The sequence below is a fragment of the Haemaphysalis longicornis genome, unplaced genomic scaffold (genome assembly GCF_048455015.1).
Source record: "Haemaphysalis longicornis isolate Haplotype H1 unplaced genomic scaffold, Haemaphysalis longicornis Haplotype H1 scaffold_2, whole genome shotgun sequence".
NCBI lineage: Eukaryota > Metazoa > Arthropoda > Arachnida > Ixodida > Ixodidae > Haemaphysalis > Haemaphysalis longicornis.
In genome coordinates, this window is record NW_027526295.1 from 4,451,222 (window position 1) to 4,470,601 (window position 19,380).

Consider the following 19,380-nt stretch of genomic DNA (forward strand, 5'->3'; position numbering starts at 1 on the left):
GTGCGTGAGCCTGAAAGGAGCTATGGCAGCTTGACTCGTCTGCAGTATACTTAGACAGCAGGTCTCGAAGCCTTCCAGAGATTTTAACCAGAGGTTATAAGCGGGCCTTCCACAGTGCCTACGCTTGGGACCTGGCTGCTGATGCCTGCCCTGCCACATCCGCATGACGGCCTGATGTGTGTCTAGACAGAGTAGCAGAGCCCCGGCCTTGAGGATGTGTTGGCTGGAAGCAGCTCTCATTGCTTCAGAGCAGCCCCTTGCGGAGGGGCAGTGCCCGGGGAGTGGGGGCCCAGTGCACGGTTGCCGCCGGGTGAGTGCGCAGGAGTTCTCCAAGCGCCTGGAGCAGCAGACGCGCGAGTGCACGGACCGGCTGGAGTCCCTGCTGCGCCAGAGCGAGGCCCGCCTGGGGGAGCTCAAGCGGCAGCTGAGCCAGAAGCAGCAGGAGCTGCAGGACGCCCAGGCGGCGCTCGCAGAGGCAAGTAGCTCAGTTGTCGGCCGTCCCACCATTATGCATGCGAGTCGGGCACCAGTCGTAAGGGAGCTGGGGCCTGATTACTCGCACAAGTAGCGTGGGACAACACCTGCAAAGTGTCTGCATAAAGAGGCTGAGATTTACTGCTGCCGCAGCAAATAGGTAAGCAGTGTCACCTTTGTTTCTGCTTAGAGATCCGTTTTGATGTACAAAGGATGAGCCCCAGCTGTCCACGTCCATTTGGGACTGCAACCAGAGCCATGCTGGCACCAATCCTGTCATGTGGTCATGGGGCAGTCATGCAGCTGGGACAGCTGCGTATAAAACAAAAATAGAAATAAATAAAATACGTATAAAAACAAAAAAAATGCATCGCTGCTTTTGGTCCTGTTACAAGTAGTGACCCCGGATCCGAATGATGAGACACAGATGATTAGAAGGATAAGCAGGGTGTCTAGCGACCGGGAAAACAGGGAAAATTCAGGGAATGTTGAGCCACCGGCAAAAGTCGGGACATTGTCAGGGAATTTTTCAATCAAGTAGTACCAGTCAGAGAAAACCACTTCGGGGCCTGCCCACACAGTTTTAGAATAGGCGAAACCAGTGTTGGAAGCCCCCAAGAAGTTACCGAACGCAACACGTTCGCCCTCAACGAAAGTGTGAATCGCATGAAATGTTTTCTAATTTTCTGCAAGCGAAAATGCGCCGCGCACGCCAGAGGCGCGCTGACGCCGCCGTGGAAACCACCCACACGGTGCGTGCCGAGCGGCAGGCGCTGGCAACATGCTGGCGGCACTGGCCACAGTGCAGTGCAGTAGCTCCAACGACCGCTTCTAACCGCTATTTAAAATGCTACTCAAGGCACAAACTCTGACGCACCCTTTAGAGCCACCGCAGGCACGAAATGGCCAACGCGGCCGTCAAAATACCGTGCACGAATCGCGTGCCACAACTCACCGTGCAGTTCACGCAGCTTGCAGCTGGCTTAGGTTGCTGGGTGCGCTTGTGCAGAGGGACGATGTATGTAGATGGTGCCCAAACTGCACGTGCAACCTTTGCGCAGCACTAGTGATGTCTGGCCAAAGAAACTGGCTCACGGGGCCTTTCCGGCTGAGCCACACCGCTCGGTGGCCTCTGGAGGCTGCAGGGTGCTAGCCCAACCTGGCTCTTTTTCTTCTTCACTCATCAGGAATGAGCAGACTCTAGGTGATACGAGGGTTCTCCAAGGGGACTTTTCCGAAGGTTGTTGGCTAACGTACGGGATAGCAGAGGACCCCAGCTAGGTTTGCTGGAGAAAGTGCTACGCGCCGTACACTAGCCCGTGCGTAATCCGAAGTCTCACGCACGGGTTCGGGTGCTCACGTGCGGTAGACAGGCTCCGGCAATCCCAAGTGAGGCTTTATTGCCTGGCAGATACAGGGCATAGCCCAGACAACACGACTGTCGCTTGCCGGGAGACAGTGACCATTCGTTCACTCAAGCCGCGGGACTCGGACATCGATATCTGTCATCACGGCCGCGGGAGCGAGGGAGGCTTGCCTTGTGACCAATTAGGGCTCCACAGAGTCCCCATGGGAGGTCCTCCTTCCCCCTCGCGGTGAGCCGGTTCGGTGCGTTGCACGGGGTCACGGAGAGGTCACAGCTCACATGACGTGCCGGCTACCCAAAATAGCGGCTACCAGCTTGTGACCGATCAGGGCTCCACAGAGTCCCCATGGAACGCTCTTGCGGGCTGCTCGTCGGCTCGGGGGAGGAGAGGAGGTCCTCCTTCCCCCTCGCGGTGAGCCGGTTCGGTGCGTTGCACGGGGTCACGGAGAGGTCACAGCTCACATGACGTGCCGACTACCCAAAATAGCGGCTACCAGCTTGCCGAAACCACCATAGCGACACTAGGATCCCCACAAGTTGTGATGATGAGCTACCTGAAAAATTGAAGTAAGCCTCAGTGGGGAGAGACATCGAGATTTCTGAAACCTTTGAAAGGAGTTGTCACATTGCACTCCCATTTCCTGGCGCTTCCTGTTGCACTCAGCACTGGCTTGCCTTGAACACTGCCGCTGTGCTTTAGGGCTCAAGGAGACGTGCTTTTTTACCTCTTGGCCGAGTGGCTGAGGTTTTCTTGCCGCCTGCCACTGACGAGGGCCCTTTTCCTCCTGTTGGACTCGATCCCCCGTGTGCCGGCGTGGCCCCTTTTCTGATGGGGACGCAAAGCGAAGGTGTGTTGAGATTTCGGGGCTCGTCAAAGGCCCCCAGTTGGTCGGCCTCATGGCTGCGGGTAGTGTAGTCTAATCCCTGCGCCTGTCCCGTGTGCAGGCCCGGGCCCACGGAGACGCCCTGGGCCGGGAGCTGGCGGCGGTGCGGGAGCAGCTGTCCTCCTCGTGCCGGGAGCGGGAGGAGCAGGCGCAGGCCCTGGCGCAGTGCGAGGCGCGCCACTCGGCCGCCCGGGACGACTGGCAGGGCCAGCTGCACACCCAGAGGGCCGCCCTCGAGGAGCAGCTGCGCCGCGCACAGGGCCGGGCTGACCGCCACGCCCAGGCCTGCCAGCAGGCTCGCACCGACCTGCAGGCCCTGCAGGGTGAGCCCCTGATGGGAACCCCTGTCGGCTGGGGCCCAGTCTCACTTCGTGTCGGGGTTTGCTGCCTTGCAAGCAGCATCAGGAACCGTGACAACAGGATGAGGCACGGCCCCGTCTAATTGTCGCAGTAGCACCTGGCGCAGGGGAAGATGGTGCATTACCAGCCAGCTCCATTCGTCGTCGTTGCGAAGCCACACCCGTTCCTTGCTGGTGCAGAAGGGGGGGGGGATGGGGGGGGAGTATGAGCGGGACGAGTGCATTCAGTGCTGCTGCAAAGGGATCATACGCAGTGGCCAACTTGAATGTGCCTGCTTTCTTAAGCATTTTCTTGTACAGTGTACATCATTTATAACGTAACCGTTTATAGTGCGGGACCGGATATAACGCGGGTTTTTGTGGCCACCAGTTTGCCTCCCGTAGTTGGCTGCAGCACAACACCATTTACAGTGGGGATTTTTGGTGGGTCCACTGACCAACCGGCGCAGCTGGGACATCATTTCAGGGTCGTGAGAAAGAAAAAAAATTAAGTAAATAATAAAAAAGATGGAATCAGCCATCTGACGCAGCACGCACCGCCTGCTCTCCTCTATTTTCCACACGCAAATGAAAAAAATAGGCACCCTTTAGTTTGCATGTTCCATTTGCGCTCACGTGATAAACACAACTGCCATTGCTTGACACACCTCCAAAGATAGTGAGCCCCCCGTCCTCCGCATGCTCGGTAAGCTGTTCTATTAGAACTTTGTGCCCTTTTTGAACATGTCCCCTTTTTGAACATCTGGAGATCGTGAGCTGCGACACCGTAGGTTTCCACCACCTGCATGTTGTGCTGATAAGCAACTGCCTTCGGCATCACAGGTGCAAAGTGGGGTGGGAAAAAAAATCGGGCTTGCGTTTATCACATTGTGCCGTGGCATCCGTTCAGTTCATAGGCGCCAGGAAATGCAGCCGCATGCGCTGTTCGTAAGACTGCGCTTGTGGTTTGTAAGACCCTGCAGCAGTGGCTCATGCGAAAAAAAAGAAAAGAAAAGAAAAAGATATATAGACCACCGTGTCTCTGTATTTAAGTGCCGTATGTTTGAGTGATGATAAGCAAAGAGTTGTTTGAGAGGTAGGCTACGACGTGGTTAGATTCGCGCATGTTTTGTTTATATTGTGGTACCACTTTAGTGTGGACTTTTGCGGCTCCCGTGACGTACGTTATAAGTGGTCCACACTGCGCTAAATGGTAGGCATGTGCGAGCAGTGGTTTTCACCTCCCAGGTGAACTCTGAGCACACAACGGTTGGGTTCAGATGATTTTGAGGGGGTTAATGTAAAGCCGTGCCCGGCAGCAGTGCGAACAGTAGGACTGGCTGCCCAGCGTGGCTGCTGCGCTTGGTGGCGGCAGCTGTGCTGCGAAGGTGGCATCGAGGGTGAGCCCCGGCCGGGGAATGGGGGGGCCACGCAGAGCGGCTGTCGGAGGAGCAGCGTGCCCACCAGGAGGCCCTGGCCGAGCACGAGCGGCAGGCGGAGCTATCCAGGGCAGAGCACGACCGGGAGCTGCAGCGCCTGCGGGAGGAGCACGAGGGGGCCCTGGGGAAGCTGCTGGGCCAGCAGGTGCGCCTGTCGCCACTCGGGGTTTCTGGCATGCTGTGCCACGGTAACGTGTCCGGTGGGCTCACCGCCCACGGCCGCTGGGCGGCCCTTTTCTGTTTTGTCCTGCCCTAGGATCTGCCCCCCACAGTGCCTGAATGGCTGGTACGCCTGCTTGCCACTCATGGCACGGAGGGTTCTTGTAGCCTCTGGGGGAGCAGATTGTGGCTCTGGATTGGAAAAGGGCACAACTCTTTGTGGTCGCAGGGGTGAAATGGCTGGGCAGGGAGTAGGGGCTCAGCCAATGTGTCTTTTTGCTATATATTCTTACTGCAAATGGTATACTTGCAGTGAGAATGTTTGCAAAAAGGTACGCTTATATATGAAACAAAAATACCGTATTTACTCGCGTAATCCTCGCACTCGCGTAATCCTTGCACCCCTAATGTAAGCCACCAAAACTTGGATTTTTTGATTCCTCGCATAATCCTCGCACCCCCAACTTTGCAGCGGTGAAAGTTGCCTGCTCGCGAAACCCGCATGGTGCACGCGCTCTCCAACGCGCGCCCTCCCCCGCCGCCTCTCCGTTCGGCGGAGAGCACTGTGTTGGCTGTGTATCCAAGGCCACCCAGGCGCCCTAACAACCTGCATGGCTACTCCCTAACAGGCGCCCTAACACGCTACTCACACTGTCCTTGAGCCGGTTTCGCGCATGTTTCGCGTGCGTGCAACTAGACGGTGTTCGCACAGCCCGCTGTCGTGTCGTCGTGTCGCCGTCGTGGTCCCGTCGTTGAGCAGCAGCAGTCAGTGAGTCACTCGCGTCAGTGGCGGATAGCTCGCTGCCATTTTGAGAACCATTTGATCTCTTTGTTTTGTGCTTGGTGCCGCTTCGCCATGGGGAAAAACGCCAGCTACACGGCCGCTTTCAAATTGAAAGCGAAAGAGTACGTGATCGAACACGGCAACCGTGCCGCAGGCAGGCACTTCGGCGTCACTGACTTCAACGTGCGTTACTGGAGTAGGGCACGCACATACGGCGACGAGATAGGGCGGGCGCCAGAAAGCAAAGGCGGCAATTTCATGATCGCTGATCGACGGGAGACTGTTTACGGTGTAAATAATAAAATAAAAAGAAATAGCTGCTGTTGGAAACACTGAGCTTACATGTGCAAAAAATGACCGCTACATTTAGCGGGATTGGCATAAGGCAAATTGGCAACACTGTGCACCGGATTTTTTTTGCCCGCGTAATTCTCACACCCCTAACTTTGCATTGACTTTTCCGAAAAAAAAGTGCGAGGATTATGCGAGTAAATACGGTACCAGCGACTGCCAATATATTGAACCCCAAATGACGCGCAAGTGCCCCCCCAAGTTGACTTTCACTCGGAGCGGAGGAAAAAGTCCGCTGCCACACACCTAAAAGTGGTTCAGCCCGGCTCTCATGAGCAGCGGCTGGCTCCTCCTCCTCCTTGCCCGCGGTCGTGACTGTGACTGCACCACCATGCTGTTGAGGGCAAGTCGTCAACAGCGTCCCTTGCAAACAACCATCCTGGCACGCCCACCACGTTTGTTTTTCTTCGTTCATTGTGTTTGCAATGTTTGCGCTTTGTGGGCTCTCTTCCAAAGGGTAGCTATGGTGGCTAGCACTAGTGTCACTAAATAAAGGCTTATTTAGTGGCTCTAGCTAGCACAAAGTGGCTAAATTTGCTTTTCGCCGTGAAGCTGGCAACCACAAATCGAGCCGAACTTGGTGAGAAGTTGGATGTCCCGCAATGCACGAGATTCCCGAGAACTCTTTCTCAAAGTAGGCTCTGAAGAAACTGCCCGAAATTGCATCCAATCTGCGGCCTTGTGCGTGCCAACAATGTCTGTGAAAATCCTGAGGAGTGCAACACAGCCCACCACCGGTGCTGCCGAAGTGTGGAGTGAGCTGTTGGAATTTGCGCATGCCATTACCGGATCAATGGTCGGTGAGTTTGTGAGTGTGGATGATGGTGTTGCGACCAAGGGAGAGTTTGGAAGACTACGTTATCGACATCTACTGAGCGCAAGTGAAAGCGGGTGCAACGAGAAAAGCAACGACGATCCTTTGCTCACAACCTCCGAAGTGGTTGGTGCAGTTGCTTCTTTGCAAATGTGAAAGGTTGTGGCCTCAGCTGCTCCACTTGTGCTTCACAATAAACTGTGACAAAAATATACAAATGCAGCCACACAAAGTGGCAAGCAGTTGAGTGTTGGTGAACCGACTGCCGCGTCGTTTGGCCTAGATGCTTTCATCTTGAGAGCAGTTCCTTCCACAAACGTCCAGTCAGATTGAGAACATTGTCCACCTCAAGCCAGGATACGTTAGGGGGGCAACAATTGGGTTGGACTTCTTCCCCATCACACCAGGCAGCCAGACACGCCTGACACCAGAAGGAGCACACAAATGCTGCTCTGTCAAGGCAGGACAAAATAGGTTTGTGTTTTTAGGCACTGTGCCGACAAAGCATAGGTGAAACAATTCACAAGGCAATATGGAGAAATTGAAAGTAAGGCTGAACAGAGATGCTGAAGTAATGCTGAAGTAATGCTGAAAGTAATGCTGAACAGAGCCAAGGTTGTGAAGTTTAGAAGCGGTGGTTTTCTATAACTGGTGCCCACTGAAGCCAAGGGAAAGATGTCCGGCATAGAATTAGGTAGTGTGAGCTGGTTTTTGACTGGTGGGATGTCTTACAGTAGGCAACTCGTGTCCCTACGAAGAAAGGTGTGCAACCATGGTGATGACTGGTGGGGCAGAACCTAGTGCTAGTGTTTGTGTCTTCTTCTTCGCTGTCCTCGTTTAAAGTGCTGTTTCCCAGTTTAAAGAAACTTGTTGCCAGGCAGCTCGAAAGAGAAGGGAGCCATGGATGTTAATTATCATCATCACGGGAAAACGCCACAAAAAGGCTATTACAACTTACGAAAAGGTTAAAGAAAAGCGAAGTAATGCTGCGTCGCTACGATCATGCGATCTCTGAATATGTGACATTGGGAGTCGCGGAAGAGGTTCAAGAATCCTCGGAACCTCTCGCTGGGCTATGTTACTACATGCCACATCACACGGTTATTCGCGATGACAGAGCCACGACGAAAGTTCGCGTAGTATTCGACGCCTCTTCACACACGCAGAAGGGTATGTCGTTAAACGACAACCTGGAGGCAGGACCTAACTTCAATGAAGACATGCTGTCGTTGCTCATCAATTTCCGCAAAGAAAAGGTGGCCCTAGTTGGAGATGTAGAGAAAGCGTTCCTGCAGATCCCTATACATGAAGAGGACAGGAGCAGGGTTTGTAGTTGGGCAAGTTGGTACATAACTTTAACAAAACAGCGCGAAGCACGGGACAAAGGGAAGATGAAGACAACGCAAGCGCTGACTATCAACTGTTTATTTGAAAGCAAAGAACGAAATATATAGGCGAAATGTTATCAAAGAGTAGCCGCGCGCATGATCAGTGAATGAATTAGGTTATTTGCTAACAGAGGGAAAGTCACAATCAATGGAAGACGCTATCTTGACAAGTATGATTTTTCTTTTTCCAGGAGAGCTACTGAAGGGGTGCTTACACACGAGGTTCCTCTTTTGTGTATCGCAAACGCTTCACAAATTTCGCGCGTGCGCTGGCCCTTGTATCTTCGTAAGATACTACATTTGTCGAACTGTGGTGTACATCGGCAGGCCTTGACGTGTTGGGCAAGCATGCTGCCCGTGCCGGTCTTCAGTGTGTTGGCATGCTCCCTTAACCTGTCGTTGATGCACCGCCCGGTTTGTGCCACGTACGACTTGCCACAAGGCACCAAGGGGATCTCGTAGACCACCGCGTCCTGGCATTCGACAAAGGGCTTGGTGTGATTTACCTGGCATCCTTTCTCCGCTGCTTGATCTACATTCACTCTTCTGCAGAGCCCGCCCAGTTTGTTGGGGGCAGAAAACAGCAGCTGTACACCCGACCGTCCTACTATCTTTTTGAGTTTGTGCTTGACACCATGAATGTATGGAATTACTGCTTTTTTGCAGTAATTCCAAAAAAAAAAGAGGACAGGGATGCGTTGAGATTTCTGTGGTGGAAGCACGACGCTGACGGAAACCTACTGAACGAGATTCAAACCTGGCGCATGACGAGAGTCACGTTTGGAACAACACCCAGCACGTTTCTTCTTGCTGCAACAATCAAGCACCACCTGAAACAAGCGTCTGAAAGGTATCCTGAGACGACAGAAATCCTTCGAGAGGCGATCTACGTGGATGATGTAATCCTTGGGGCATCAACGTTTGAGAGTGCGGTCAAGCTGTACACAGAGGCCAAACAAGTGTTCAAGGAGGCTGCAATGAATTTGAGAAAATGGACATCCAATGAAGAAACACTCAACCAAATGATCGATGAAAACGAAAAGGATGATGATCATGTGAAGATTCGCTCGAAAGGACATACGATGCTTCTTGGAATGATGTGGAAGCACGCAAAGGACGTGATATCCTTTCCTGTGGAGAAATGGGCTTCCTTACCAGACGACACATGCTTGACCAAAAGGACAGTATTACAAGCAGCAGCCAAGATATTCGACCCACTTGGTTTGTTATCCCCGTTCACGATCCACGCCAAGATAGGCTTTCAAAGACTATGGAAAACTGATGTCACGTGGGATGATACACTCCCTAAACAAGAATGCGACGAGTGGAGGAGACTGATGTCGGATGCGGAGGAACTGCAATTGTTAGAAATTCCACGATGTTACGCAAGCAAGGACAAAGTAGTGGAATCGTACAAGCTTCATGTATTTGCCGATGCGAGCCCAGCAGCATACGGAGCGGCAGCATACATAGTAATGTTGTACAACGATGGCACGAAAGAATCTAAGCTACTGACAGCGAAAAGCCGAGTAGCTCCAATTAAAGAGTTGAGTTTGGCAAGACTTGAACTGATGGCAGCAACGTTAGCATCAAGGCTTAAAGAATACATAACGAGTCACTTCAGCGAAGTAATTCAAGATATAGCCTGCTGGACCGACTCGATGATTGTTCTTCATTGGATTAAGGGGACAAGCAAAAGAGATTCATTCGTCACCAACAGAGTCGCAGAAATAAGAGACAAGACATCTCAAGCAAGCTGGTCTTTTGTTCAAGGTGAAGACAATCCGGCGGACCTACTAACACATGGAATAAGCGCAAAATCGTTGATGGAATCAAACATCTGGTGGCACGGACCTAAATGGCTGACCTCAGACCAGCAGGAAAAAGCAAACATAATAAGTACGAAAATGACGATGGATTACCCGCCCGAAGTACAGTGCCATAAATGCACAGGTATGACTGAAAGCAAACCAGTCATGGACGTCGAAAATTATTCATCATATGGGCGGCTTCTACGAGTGACTGCATGGGTATTCAGGTTCGTAAACAACGCCAAAAAAGAATATCGTCAGGGGCCGTTGACTGCGAAAGAGGTGACAACTGCGGAGACATACTGGATACGACAAACTCAAGGGCTAATCTGGAGACAAAGTGGCGGTAGTGCGACAAGAGTGAAGAAATTTGAAATCAGTGGACAGGAAGTCTACTTGGACGATGAAGGACTCATCAGACTAACAGGACGCTTGCAATACAGCCAAGTGTCAAGCCGGCATGTCCTTGTACTGCCAAAGGACGCAATTTTCACGAATTTGCTGATACGTCACGTTCACCAACTTGTGTTACACGGCGGCGTTCAAGCAACACTCGCGCAGCTATGCACCAAGTTCTGGATTTTGCAAGGTCGCCAGGCCGTGAAGCGAGTTCTAAACAAATGCATGGTCTGCAAGAAGCACAACACCAGGCCTGCCAGTCAACCAATGTCTCCACTACCGGCGGACAGGGTCAACGAATCGCTAGGGCTTGACTTCGCGGGTACGCTTTATGCGAAGTACAAAGACGAGATTATAAGGCCATACGTGGTAGTTTTCACCTGCGCGGTAACGAGAGGAGTGCACTTGGAGGTGACCAGTGACATGTCTACGAGCAGTTTTTTGCAGGCTTTCAGGCGGTTCACAGCCCGAAGGGGTATTCCTGCCATAATCTACTCGGACAACGCAAGAACCTTTAAAAGAGCTGAGAAGGAGATCAACAGAATGCTCGGAACTATCAGGCAACAACAGGTGAAGGATTACTGTAGTGTTCGAAACATACAGTGGAAAACGATAGCCGAGTGCGCCCCGTGGTGGGGAGGTTTTTATGAGCGCCTAATTCGAAGCCTGAAGACGTCGATGAGAAAAATAATATCAAGAAAGACAGCTTCAGTGGAGGAGCTGCGAACAATTGTCGCCGAAGTGGAAGGAGCTCTTAACAATCGCCCTTTGACTTACGTGTATGGCGAGCCCAATGAGCCCATGCCACTAACGCCGGCAGACATCATAGGTGAACGGCAAAAGCTACACGATGGACAAGCGAAGAAACACGGAGTAGATGTTGAAGAGGAATGGAGGAGTTGATGCCGACTCGTAAGAGCTTGGTGGAAGAGATGGCATCAAGAGTACATAAAAGAAATAGGAGCGACTGTCAAGGCCAAGGCACGCCACGCTAAACCACTGTCCGTAGGAGACGTGGTGCTAACTGAAGACCGGGGCCCAAGGACGTTTTGGAAAATGTGCCGAATTGAGAAAACCTACCCTGGACGCGACGGAGTGACAAGGGCTTGCCTCCTTCGGACGGGAAACAAAGAACTTCTCAGAAGATCGGCGAATCACATCTATCCCTTGCAGGGCTGCTTCAAATGACCCGCCAAAATGCAGCGCGATTCAAGTTGGCCGGGCGGGAGCTTGTTAAATATCATCATCACGGCACGTGAAGACGAAGAGCAAGGAGACTGCTCCTTCGCGCGAGCACATGCTATTTCTACTTCTTCATAAAACGTTTGTGGTTCCATGCCGTCACTGGTCTCGCTCGTCTGAACAATGGAAGGTGGAAGTGGCACCTGCAAAGGGGAAGCAAACTGAGGCTGTAGACCTCCTAGCCCAAATCGAGAGGAAAAAAAGGCAGTCTGGCTGGGTAAAAATCAAGCATGGCTTCCGAGGGTAGAGACTGGGAATAGGGGAAGGGAGCTAACGTGACCAAAAGTGAGGCACGAGAATAGATTTGGACAGCAGAGAATAGTCTGGAAGAGGCCTTCACTGTGGAGGATGACCCACAGGGTGGCCACACCTGGTCAGTATTTTGCCAGCCAGGTGCTTGTCATCATCCCTGGGGACCGACTTGGAGGAATGGGCGGAATATGCAAGGGGCGTCCTCCTTGGTGGACAAGGAGAAAAGGGGCCTGGTGTGTGGTGTGTGCAGGGCCAGGCGCGGCAGGAGCTGTCGGAGCAGCTGCGTGAGCGGACGGAGGCGTGTGCGGCCCTGGAGGAGCGGCTGCGCTCCCAGGGGGAGGCCTTCCGCCACGAGGCAGCGCAGCTGCAGGCCCTGCAGCTCAAGGTCAGCCCTTCTTCCCCTTCCACTCGCGAGGAGGCAGGGTAAGGGCCTCCCTCTCCAGCAGCAACTGGGTGCGTGCGTGCAGGCGCAGGCGGCCCGGGAGGCCGAGCGGCAGCTGCTGGCCCAGGGGCTGGCTGCGTGCCGGGAGCAGGTGCGTGCCTTGGGCCACCAGCAGGCCGCCCTGCAGGCCGACACCCTGCGCATGCTGCAGCAGCAGGGCTCCACCACCATCGTCCGGTAAGGAGGGGTTTCTCTCTCCAAGTCGGATACTGGTACGCTACTTCTGCATGCGGTTTGACCTCAGTTGTGGCACTTGGCACTCTTTGTATGGCGATTTCGTGCAATAGCCATTTCATACCTGGGGAATACTGATGTACTCACTTGCCAACGGTGGGCATGCGCAACAGCTTACAAGCAGACATCCTTTTGCACCTCGTTCACAGCCACAGTTGGTGCCATGCTGCATTGCTAGGGCTGGGTCGTGCGTGGCATCTCACTGCTCACCAAAATTGCACTCTGCCGTGCACACCGCTGACACACATGCACACAAGCTAGAGACTGGAATGCACATGGCAGTTTGTGTTGCTTTTTACCCCACATCTCGAGGACTGATTTGATCACTGATTTGATCAACGAGAATTGATCAACAACTCGAAGTAAAGGTTAATCGAAGTTGAAGTAAGTTAATCGACCAGATTTAGGGGAAATCCCCTAAGGGGGAGTAAGTTTCTGCAAAGGAAAGTTTGACATCCACCTTTGAGTTGTTGATAAAGTCGCTCTCGCGTTACAAATGACTAGTCTCCTGGTTAGCTCAGTTGGTAGAGCGACTGCTCCGGTTAAGCGGTGGTCCTGGGTTCGAATCCTGGACCGGGACAAATTTTTCTTCAACTGCGAAGTTTCCGAGAAAGCTGTACAGCTTTCCTTTGTAGCCACATGGCTGCATTCAGGTGGATGTCGAACTTTTCTTAGCAAAAATATCCGGAATGTGAATGTTTTTAAGTTTTGCTATTAATTTGTCATGTGGTACCTTGTCGAAAGCTTTTCTGAAATCTAAAAATATAGCATTAATTGGGCCATTGTTGTCAAGACACGCTGCAAACGAATGAATTATTGTCACCAATTGGGTGGCCGTGGAATAACCTTTTCTAAAACCATGTTGACAATTTGTCAGTACTGCATTTTGCTCTACTAGAAATTCAAGAATCTGTTTAGAAGTAATGTGTTCAATGATCTTGCAGCATTGAGACGTAAGAGATATTGGACGGTAATTTTGAAATAGACCGGTCACCTTTTATAAAAACGGGAACAATCAGAGCCTTCTTCCAGTCACTCGGTAGCTTACCAATACGTCTCTATTAGTTCGTATTAGACTCGCACAAACTACAGTGTAGACCGCTTATAACGTATGTCGTGGGAGCCGCAAAAATCTGCACTATAAGCGGTACCGCACTATAACCAAAACGTGCGCGAATTCAACCAAATCGCCACCTACCTCTCAAGTCATCCTAAATTTTTGGTCACCCAAATGCACAGCACCTAAAAACGAAGTCAGGGTCTTTATTTCGTATTATTTTTAACATCAGCCGCTGCTGCAGGGTCTCACATTGCAAAAGCGCGGTTTTACAATCGGCGAGTGCGGCTTTAACTTCCGTTGTGTTTGCGTTCTGAAAGACCATGGCTGCGTTTTTTGCGTCTATGAAGATGCCGCAGGACATGATAAGAAAGGCCAGCGGGATTTTTTTTTTTTTACCCAACCTTAATTGTGTTCACGATGCCGAAGGCGGCTGCTTATCAGCGCAACGTACTGGTGGTGGAAACCTTCGCACGGCTCGCTTGTTCGGAAAGAGCGGTGGCTTATCTGCACAATGTTCTAAAGCGTGAACCGCACGGAGCGATTTCTCGCGAAAACGTGCAGCGCACGCTGCAGGGGCGGCGACGCCGGCGCGGATACAACTGGCATAATGTGTGCGACGCAGTAAGAGGCGGCAACATGGCATCGGCACTGGCCGGGAAGCGGTGCAGGTAGCTCCAGCGACAACTTCTAACCGCTCGCTGAAATGCCGCACGAGGCGCAAGCGAAGATGCTCATGCAAGAAAAGACCTGAGAATGTGACCGCAAAGTGGAATATAAACTGCCATCCATGCTGCTTGTGAAAGCGCCCATCAAAAAATACGGCGGTGGTAAGCCTAAACTAAAGTCCTTTCATCTGATCGAGGGACTTGAGCCTAAACACCTCTGGCGCGGCTAGCCGGCTCGGGGCGCTTCGAATCTCCCGCCATTAGCTGCGCGTCTTTCCATTGGTGCAATACTCTTGAACAGACTCGCCTTGGGACTGAATCCAGCGGTGATGTCGCTCGACTACCAGGTTGCAAGTGGTATCGAAGGGCTGGGCCAGTGTCGCTACCGCGGAGGCATACACGTCTGGCATAGCTGCGGTCCCTTTCTTCTCCTCTGTCTTTGCCACCTGTGAAACACGCCTTGGGGTCCGAAAGAATGCAGCAGCAGAGCCTTGGAACGCTCGGGGGTGAACTCAGAAGCACCAGATGCCAGCAGGTACACCTGACCATGGCTGCACGGGACGGCCGGGTGTCAGTAGGAACGGCCCCGGTTGGGCGATGCCGGCGAAAGCCATCGGGTAGGCGCGGCTGGTTGTGTCCCGGGAATTGCATTAGTTCTAAATCCTCATCGCCATTCTAGTGAGGGAGGGACGTGACCTGCACACCAGCCGCACGTGTGGCATACTGCTCTTAAATAGATGTTGCACAAATACGTGCACGCACAAGGACACAGTATTGCAAACCCAAGCACTGCACAACCATGTACAGGATACAGCGCTGTTATGTTTCCAGTGCAGGAGGATGGCAGTTGCCCCTCTGCAGCAATGTCTCCCTCCCTGCCAGCATTTGCGGTGCCCAGCTGGGAGAGTCAGCCCGGGCATAAATGTATATGATCGGCTGGCGCATAAACTGGGAGCACCCCACGAAGGTAGAGATTGTGTACTCGGATGAACAACCTGCAATCAAAGGACAAAGGGGAAAGCAACGCATCATTCCGACACGGAAATTTCACTGCCACTGACTTCATTATGCTACAGTGGGTCCCTGGTGGTATGTCCCCCGGTCTTGCGATGACCTGCTCCTTGCGACGGATCACCGTGGTCCTGGCAAACTCCCCATAGAAACAGTCCTTTTTTTTAAAAAACCCTATTATACAACACTCAAGTGCACGCAGTCCGTTTCATACAATGTGCCGTGGCCGCTATAAAGTGGCGTTTTCCCCATCTTTTACAACCGCCTCGCCGCCTTCTCCCGACCTTTCTTTATTCTTAACCCCCATTTGACGCTGCTTGATGTGCAAAGGTCCGCAGGCAGGCCATACTCGGACCACTTGCTGAAGCAAGCAAGCAAGTGGGCTTGGGGAAGTTACGGTAACTTTCGATGGCCCCATGCGGCAGCAGAACACCAGTATGCCAGCCGCAAGTAGTCCGGGTGTCTGGCAAAGCACCAATTTGAAACTCTCATCGAGCCGACGAATGTGACAACACATACAACGCAGCCACACAGCGATGACCGAGCACCCGCTTTCCTTGCACAATGCTCTCTCTCCCCTGTCTCTGTGCTCTGCTGATCAGTGCCTTTCTGAGATGCGTTGTTGCTCCATTCCTTTCTTTACCACCTTCATTCCTTTTGCTTGGCCGCGTTGGCCTTCCCAGCTTACCTTGTGTGTGCAAGATGCAGGGCTGGCGCCGGACGGCATGGGGCTCACATGGCGCGCATGGCTGGCAGGTTAGCCAGGGGCCGCGGAGGGGGTCACACAAGAGGCATTGTTTTTGTTCTTGGGATTTCAGCGAAGGGTTCGCGAAATATGCGAGAACGGGTAAATGGAGCAGTTTAAGTAAGTTCTTAGCACACCTGTTGTGTGGGACAGTTGACCGGGCCGGCGTTTACTCATACAAGCCACCCCAGTATACGACACCCCAGCCATATGATGCTTTCGCATGGTCCCTTGGAGGTCGTATTATTTGGGTTTCACTGTATTTATGAACTCTAACACACCCTCGATTATTAAGTGCGCATGATCACTGTGACTGGAAAAAAGGAAAAGCCCAGAAGTCTTCTCTACAGGGGAAGCCGTCCGTGGGTGCAAGAGCGCTGTTCGTTGTCACCCAGAAGTGGCAGCACACTGTTTTAGCTCCTTTTAATGCACTCGTGTGCGAACAGATACTGTGACACAGAGGTCTGTCAATTTCACGGAGAGTGTTTGTCCCAGTGTCGCTGATGATCTGGCCGTAACACGCGGATGCATGGTGGCACGGGGTGTGTTGTTGTCCTCAGTGCCGTCGGGGTAAGTGTGGGCACTGGGCTAGAGCACTTCACGGGCCCAGGCCGGGCTCGGGCTTGAATTCATAGGCCCGGCTGTTAACAGTCCCGACATCAAGTGTAGAAAAGAGCATTAAAATGAACATTCCGAGTTTACTTTTACGTGCTTCTTGATGTTAGTTGTACACATTGTTTTCAAAACATGTTTTGCTAGATCTGGTAGTCACTATGCTGTAATTTTAATGACATTTCATGTACTACATCAAGATTTTATATTTTGGTGTGTAACATACAAAAGGTTCGATTATAAGGAATGCTGTAGCGGGGAATGAATTAATTCAGACAACCTGCAACTGGGCACCTATGTCTATGTACGCGTGTGTTTGTCGCACAAATCGAAATGCGGCTGCTGTGGCTGGGAATTAAATTCACGTGCTAGAGAAGCACCAGCGCTTAACAACCACAGCAGGTAAAATATTTCAACGCATGTATATACTCGTGGATTCAAATGCGGAGCAAAATATTTTAGCAATACCAACTTGTGGCCGAGACAACCATGTGAAGGTGCCAAGAGTCTGGTCACCAAAGGTGGTGGTGTCTCTCGTGTAAGAATACGAGCTATTATTACGCCGATGTGGCGTGAGCTGCAGCCGGTGTAAGGTAAACTATGTGTGCTTTTAAACCCTGATTTTTTGGCGTTTCAGTTCATGACGTTTTTGAACAGACTAGCTGCTCCGTCTGATTGCCCGCTACGAGGACACTCAACCAAATATAATAAACAAATTTTCTTCAGCGTCCAAGACCGGGCCTGGTCACACACACGCGGGTGCTACGTATGCTCAAAAATAGATGACCGGGCCCAGGCTGGGCCTGGGCTTGAGACAACGAGCCCGGGTCGGGCTCGGGCTTCGCAAAGCGGGCTCGAGCCTTAGAATCAGCACGTGCAGGGCTCTACACTCGCTCCCCCCTCATGCAGGGACGTGCTGAGGCAGCTGGGCCAGGCGGAGCAGAGCTGGGAGGAGCGGCAGCGGCGGGCCGACCAGCACGCGGCACGCCTGCAGCTGCAGCTGCAAGAGGCCGCACGCCGCAGCAGCCAGCGTGAGTGGGCCCCCCCTCTCGAGCCAGGCACAGGGCAAGGAGCGCAGGGGGAATGCCCTCGGTGCTGAGCAATTGACTTCCACACGCCGCAGATGGTTGTCACAACTCTTTCGTGACCGCGGGAAAATCGACCGATTTGTAGGGCTCCGAGAAAACATTTTTTCCTCCTAAAAAAATTGGTTATGCACTAATTGCAGGGACACAAAATGCAGATTATTTAACAACTTTTCCAATAACACCAGTTTTTTAAACGCTGTCATACATCATAGTTGCAGAAAAAAATATCAAAATCAAAATTTTTGTCAGGTTGTCGAAGAAAATGACAAAAAAGGAGTTGTGTATAACGAACCACTGGTATTAGAAAAAAAAATTAGAATATACGTTGGAATAGAATAGGATTAGAATAGAATATGGAATAGAATATACATTAGAATATACATTATAATATACATTTCGGAAACACGCCCTAGAAACAATGCCGACTTGCGAGGATTGCAAACTATAAAACTATATACTGTATAAACTATGCAACAACGAATCTGGTTTAAATAACGAATTATATATTCTGCCACCTCCCCAGCACTCAGTAAGGTTAAATCATTCAAGAACTGTAAGACCATATGCTCCTAAAAATAACACGTTCAAGTACTCTTTTTTTTGTACAAACCGTTGACGACTGGAATTCACTGCCTTCCGACTGCGTGCATGCTCCGACGTCTTCTAGTTTTGACCTCTGTGTTAAGAACTTGATGTAACCCTCTCCTACTAGGATGGTGAAAAACCGTCCGCAGTATTTTTTAAATAATAATAATAATAAAAAAATGTTAGCACGTGTGGTGCTTGTGTCATGCGGTGAAGCCTAACCTCCATTTCAAAATGTGCAATGTCGGGTGGTTTCTTGGAAGAAATCTGGCGGTTTGACATTATCGGAGGCACGAATTTGCCCCCACGTAACGTAAAAACGTCCTGTCAATGACTGACTTTTCATTTACAGCCAGCACAGTATTTGGGACAGGCACGCGATGCAGCAAAACATGCATGAAGTTGAAAACAGAACTCCGGGGTTGATGCTTGCTCACGTTCACTGTCAGTTATCTCTCAAAACATAAAGTTGCCCTTTATTATCATCTTCTGACTCGCTATTGTTGCCTTACTTGCAGGAATGATGCGCGATGCACTAGAATCGTGCCCTGCAAACTTTGGTCAAGTAGCTTTTGGTGATAAAAAAGATTAGCACCATGAGCCTCCTCCATTACAGCGCCCCCTAAAATTTTTAAAATGAAACAGTACAATACTTGTTGGAGACTCCGTCCGAATAGACAGTTCAACTAAGAAGCATCACTAGCAGGGGTGAGACAGCTGCACATATTGCGCAGTTTTGATACAAATTGGAAAGACTAAAAGGCGCCATATGTGGTGTTTATGTCTTACTTCGTCTTCGTCTGCTTAGCGCCCCCTTTTAGTCTTTCAAATAAGCATGAACCAACTAGCTCAACAAGTTTTGTTAAGATATGATACAAATCGGTTTTCCTGCTCCAGGTTGCTCCAAAAGCTTGAAAATTGCAAAAATTGCGCCAAACTGCTCCAAAACAGCCCGAGAGCCAAGGATTTTAGCGCTCCCGTCAGTTTCAGTGGGGAAAATGCTTACTGATGGTGTAATTTTCCAGCACCCCCAAGGTCATGCTGTTTGCAAAGGTTTAATTGATTGATCATTCAATCAAAAACCGGCATAAAATTGTCCCAAAGACAGTTTGACAGTTTTTTCAAAATTGACAATGCCGGGTTGCACATGTTATAATATTCTGTGAATTTTTAATGTTTTCCCATCGAAAACCATTGCGAATTCCTGCAGAAAAAATACTTCTGTGTACGGAGGCGA

The 19,380-nt window shown here is 51.3% G+C and overlaps 1 protein-coding gene across 3 annotated transcripts in view; it reads left to right on the forward strand.

Moving 5' to 3' along the window:
* LOC144168696 (uncharacterized) overlaps window positions 1–19,380 on the forward strand; it is a 175,076-nt gene that overhangs the window by 89,773 nt on the left and 65,923 nt on the right. For all 3 annotated transcript variants that reach the window (XM_077697635.1, XM_077697634.1, XM_077697636.1), the window contains 6 exons: window positions 323–475; window positions 2,786–3,047; window positions 4,498–4,646; window positions 11,952–12,086; window positions 12,169–12,320; window positions 17,380–17,501. In XM_077697635.1, coding sequence (XP_077553761.1) covers window positions 323–475; window positions 2,786–3,047; window positions 4,498–4,646; window positions 11,952–12,086; window positions 12,169–12,320; window positions 17,380–17,501 — 973 coding nt within the window. The remainder of the gene's footprint in view (window positions 1–322; window positions 476–2,785; window positions 3,048–4,497; window positions 4,647–11,951; window positions 12,087–12,168; window positions 12,321–17,379; window positions 17,502–19,380) is intronic.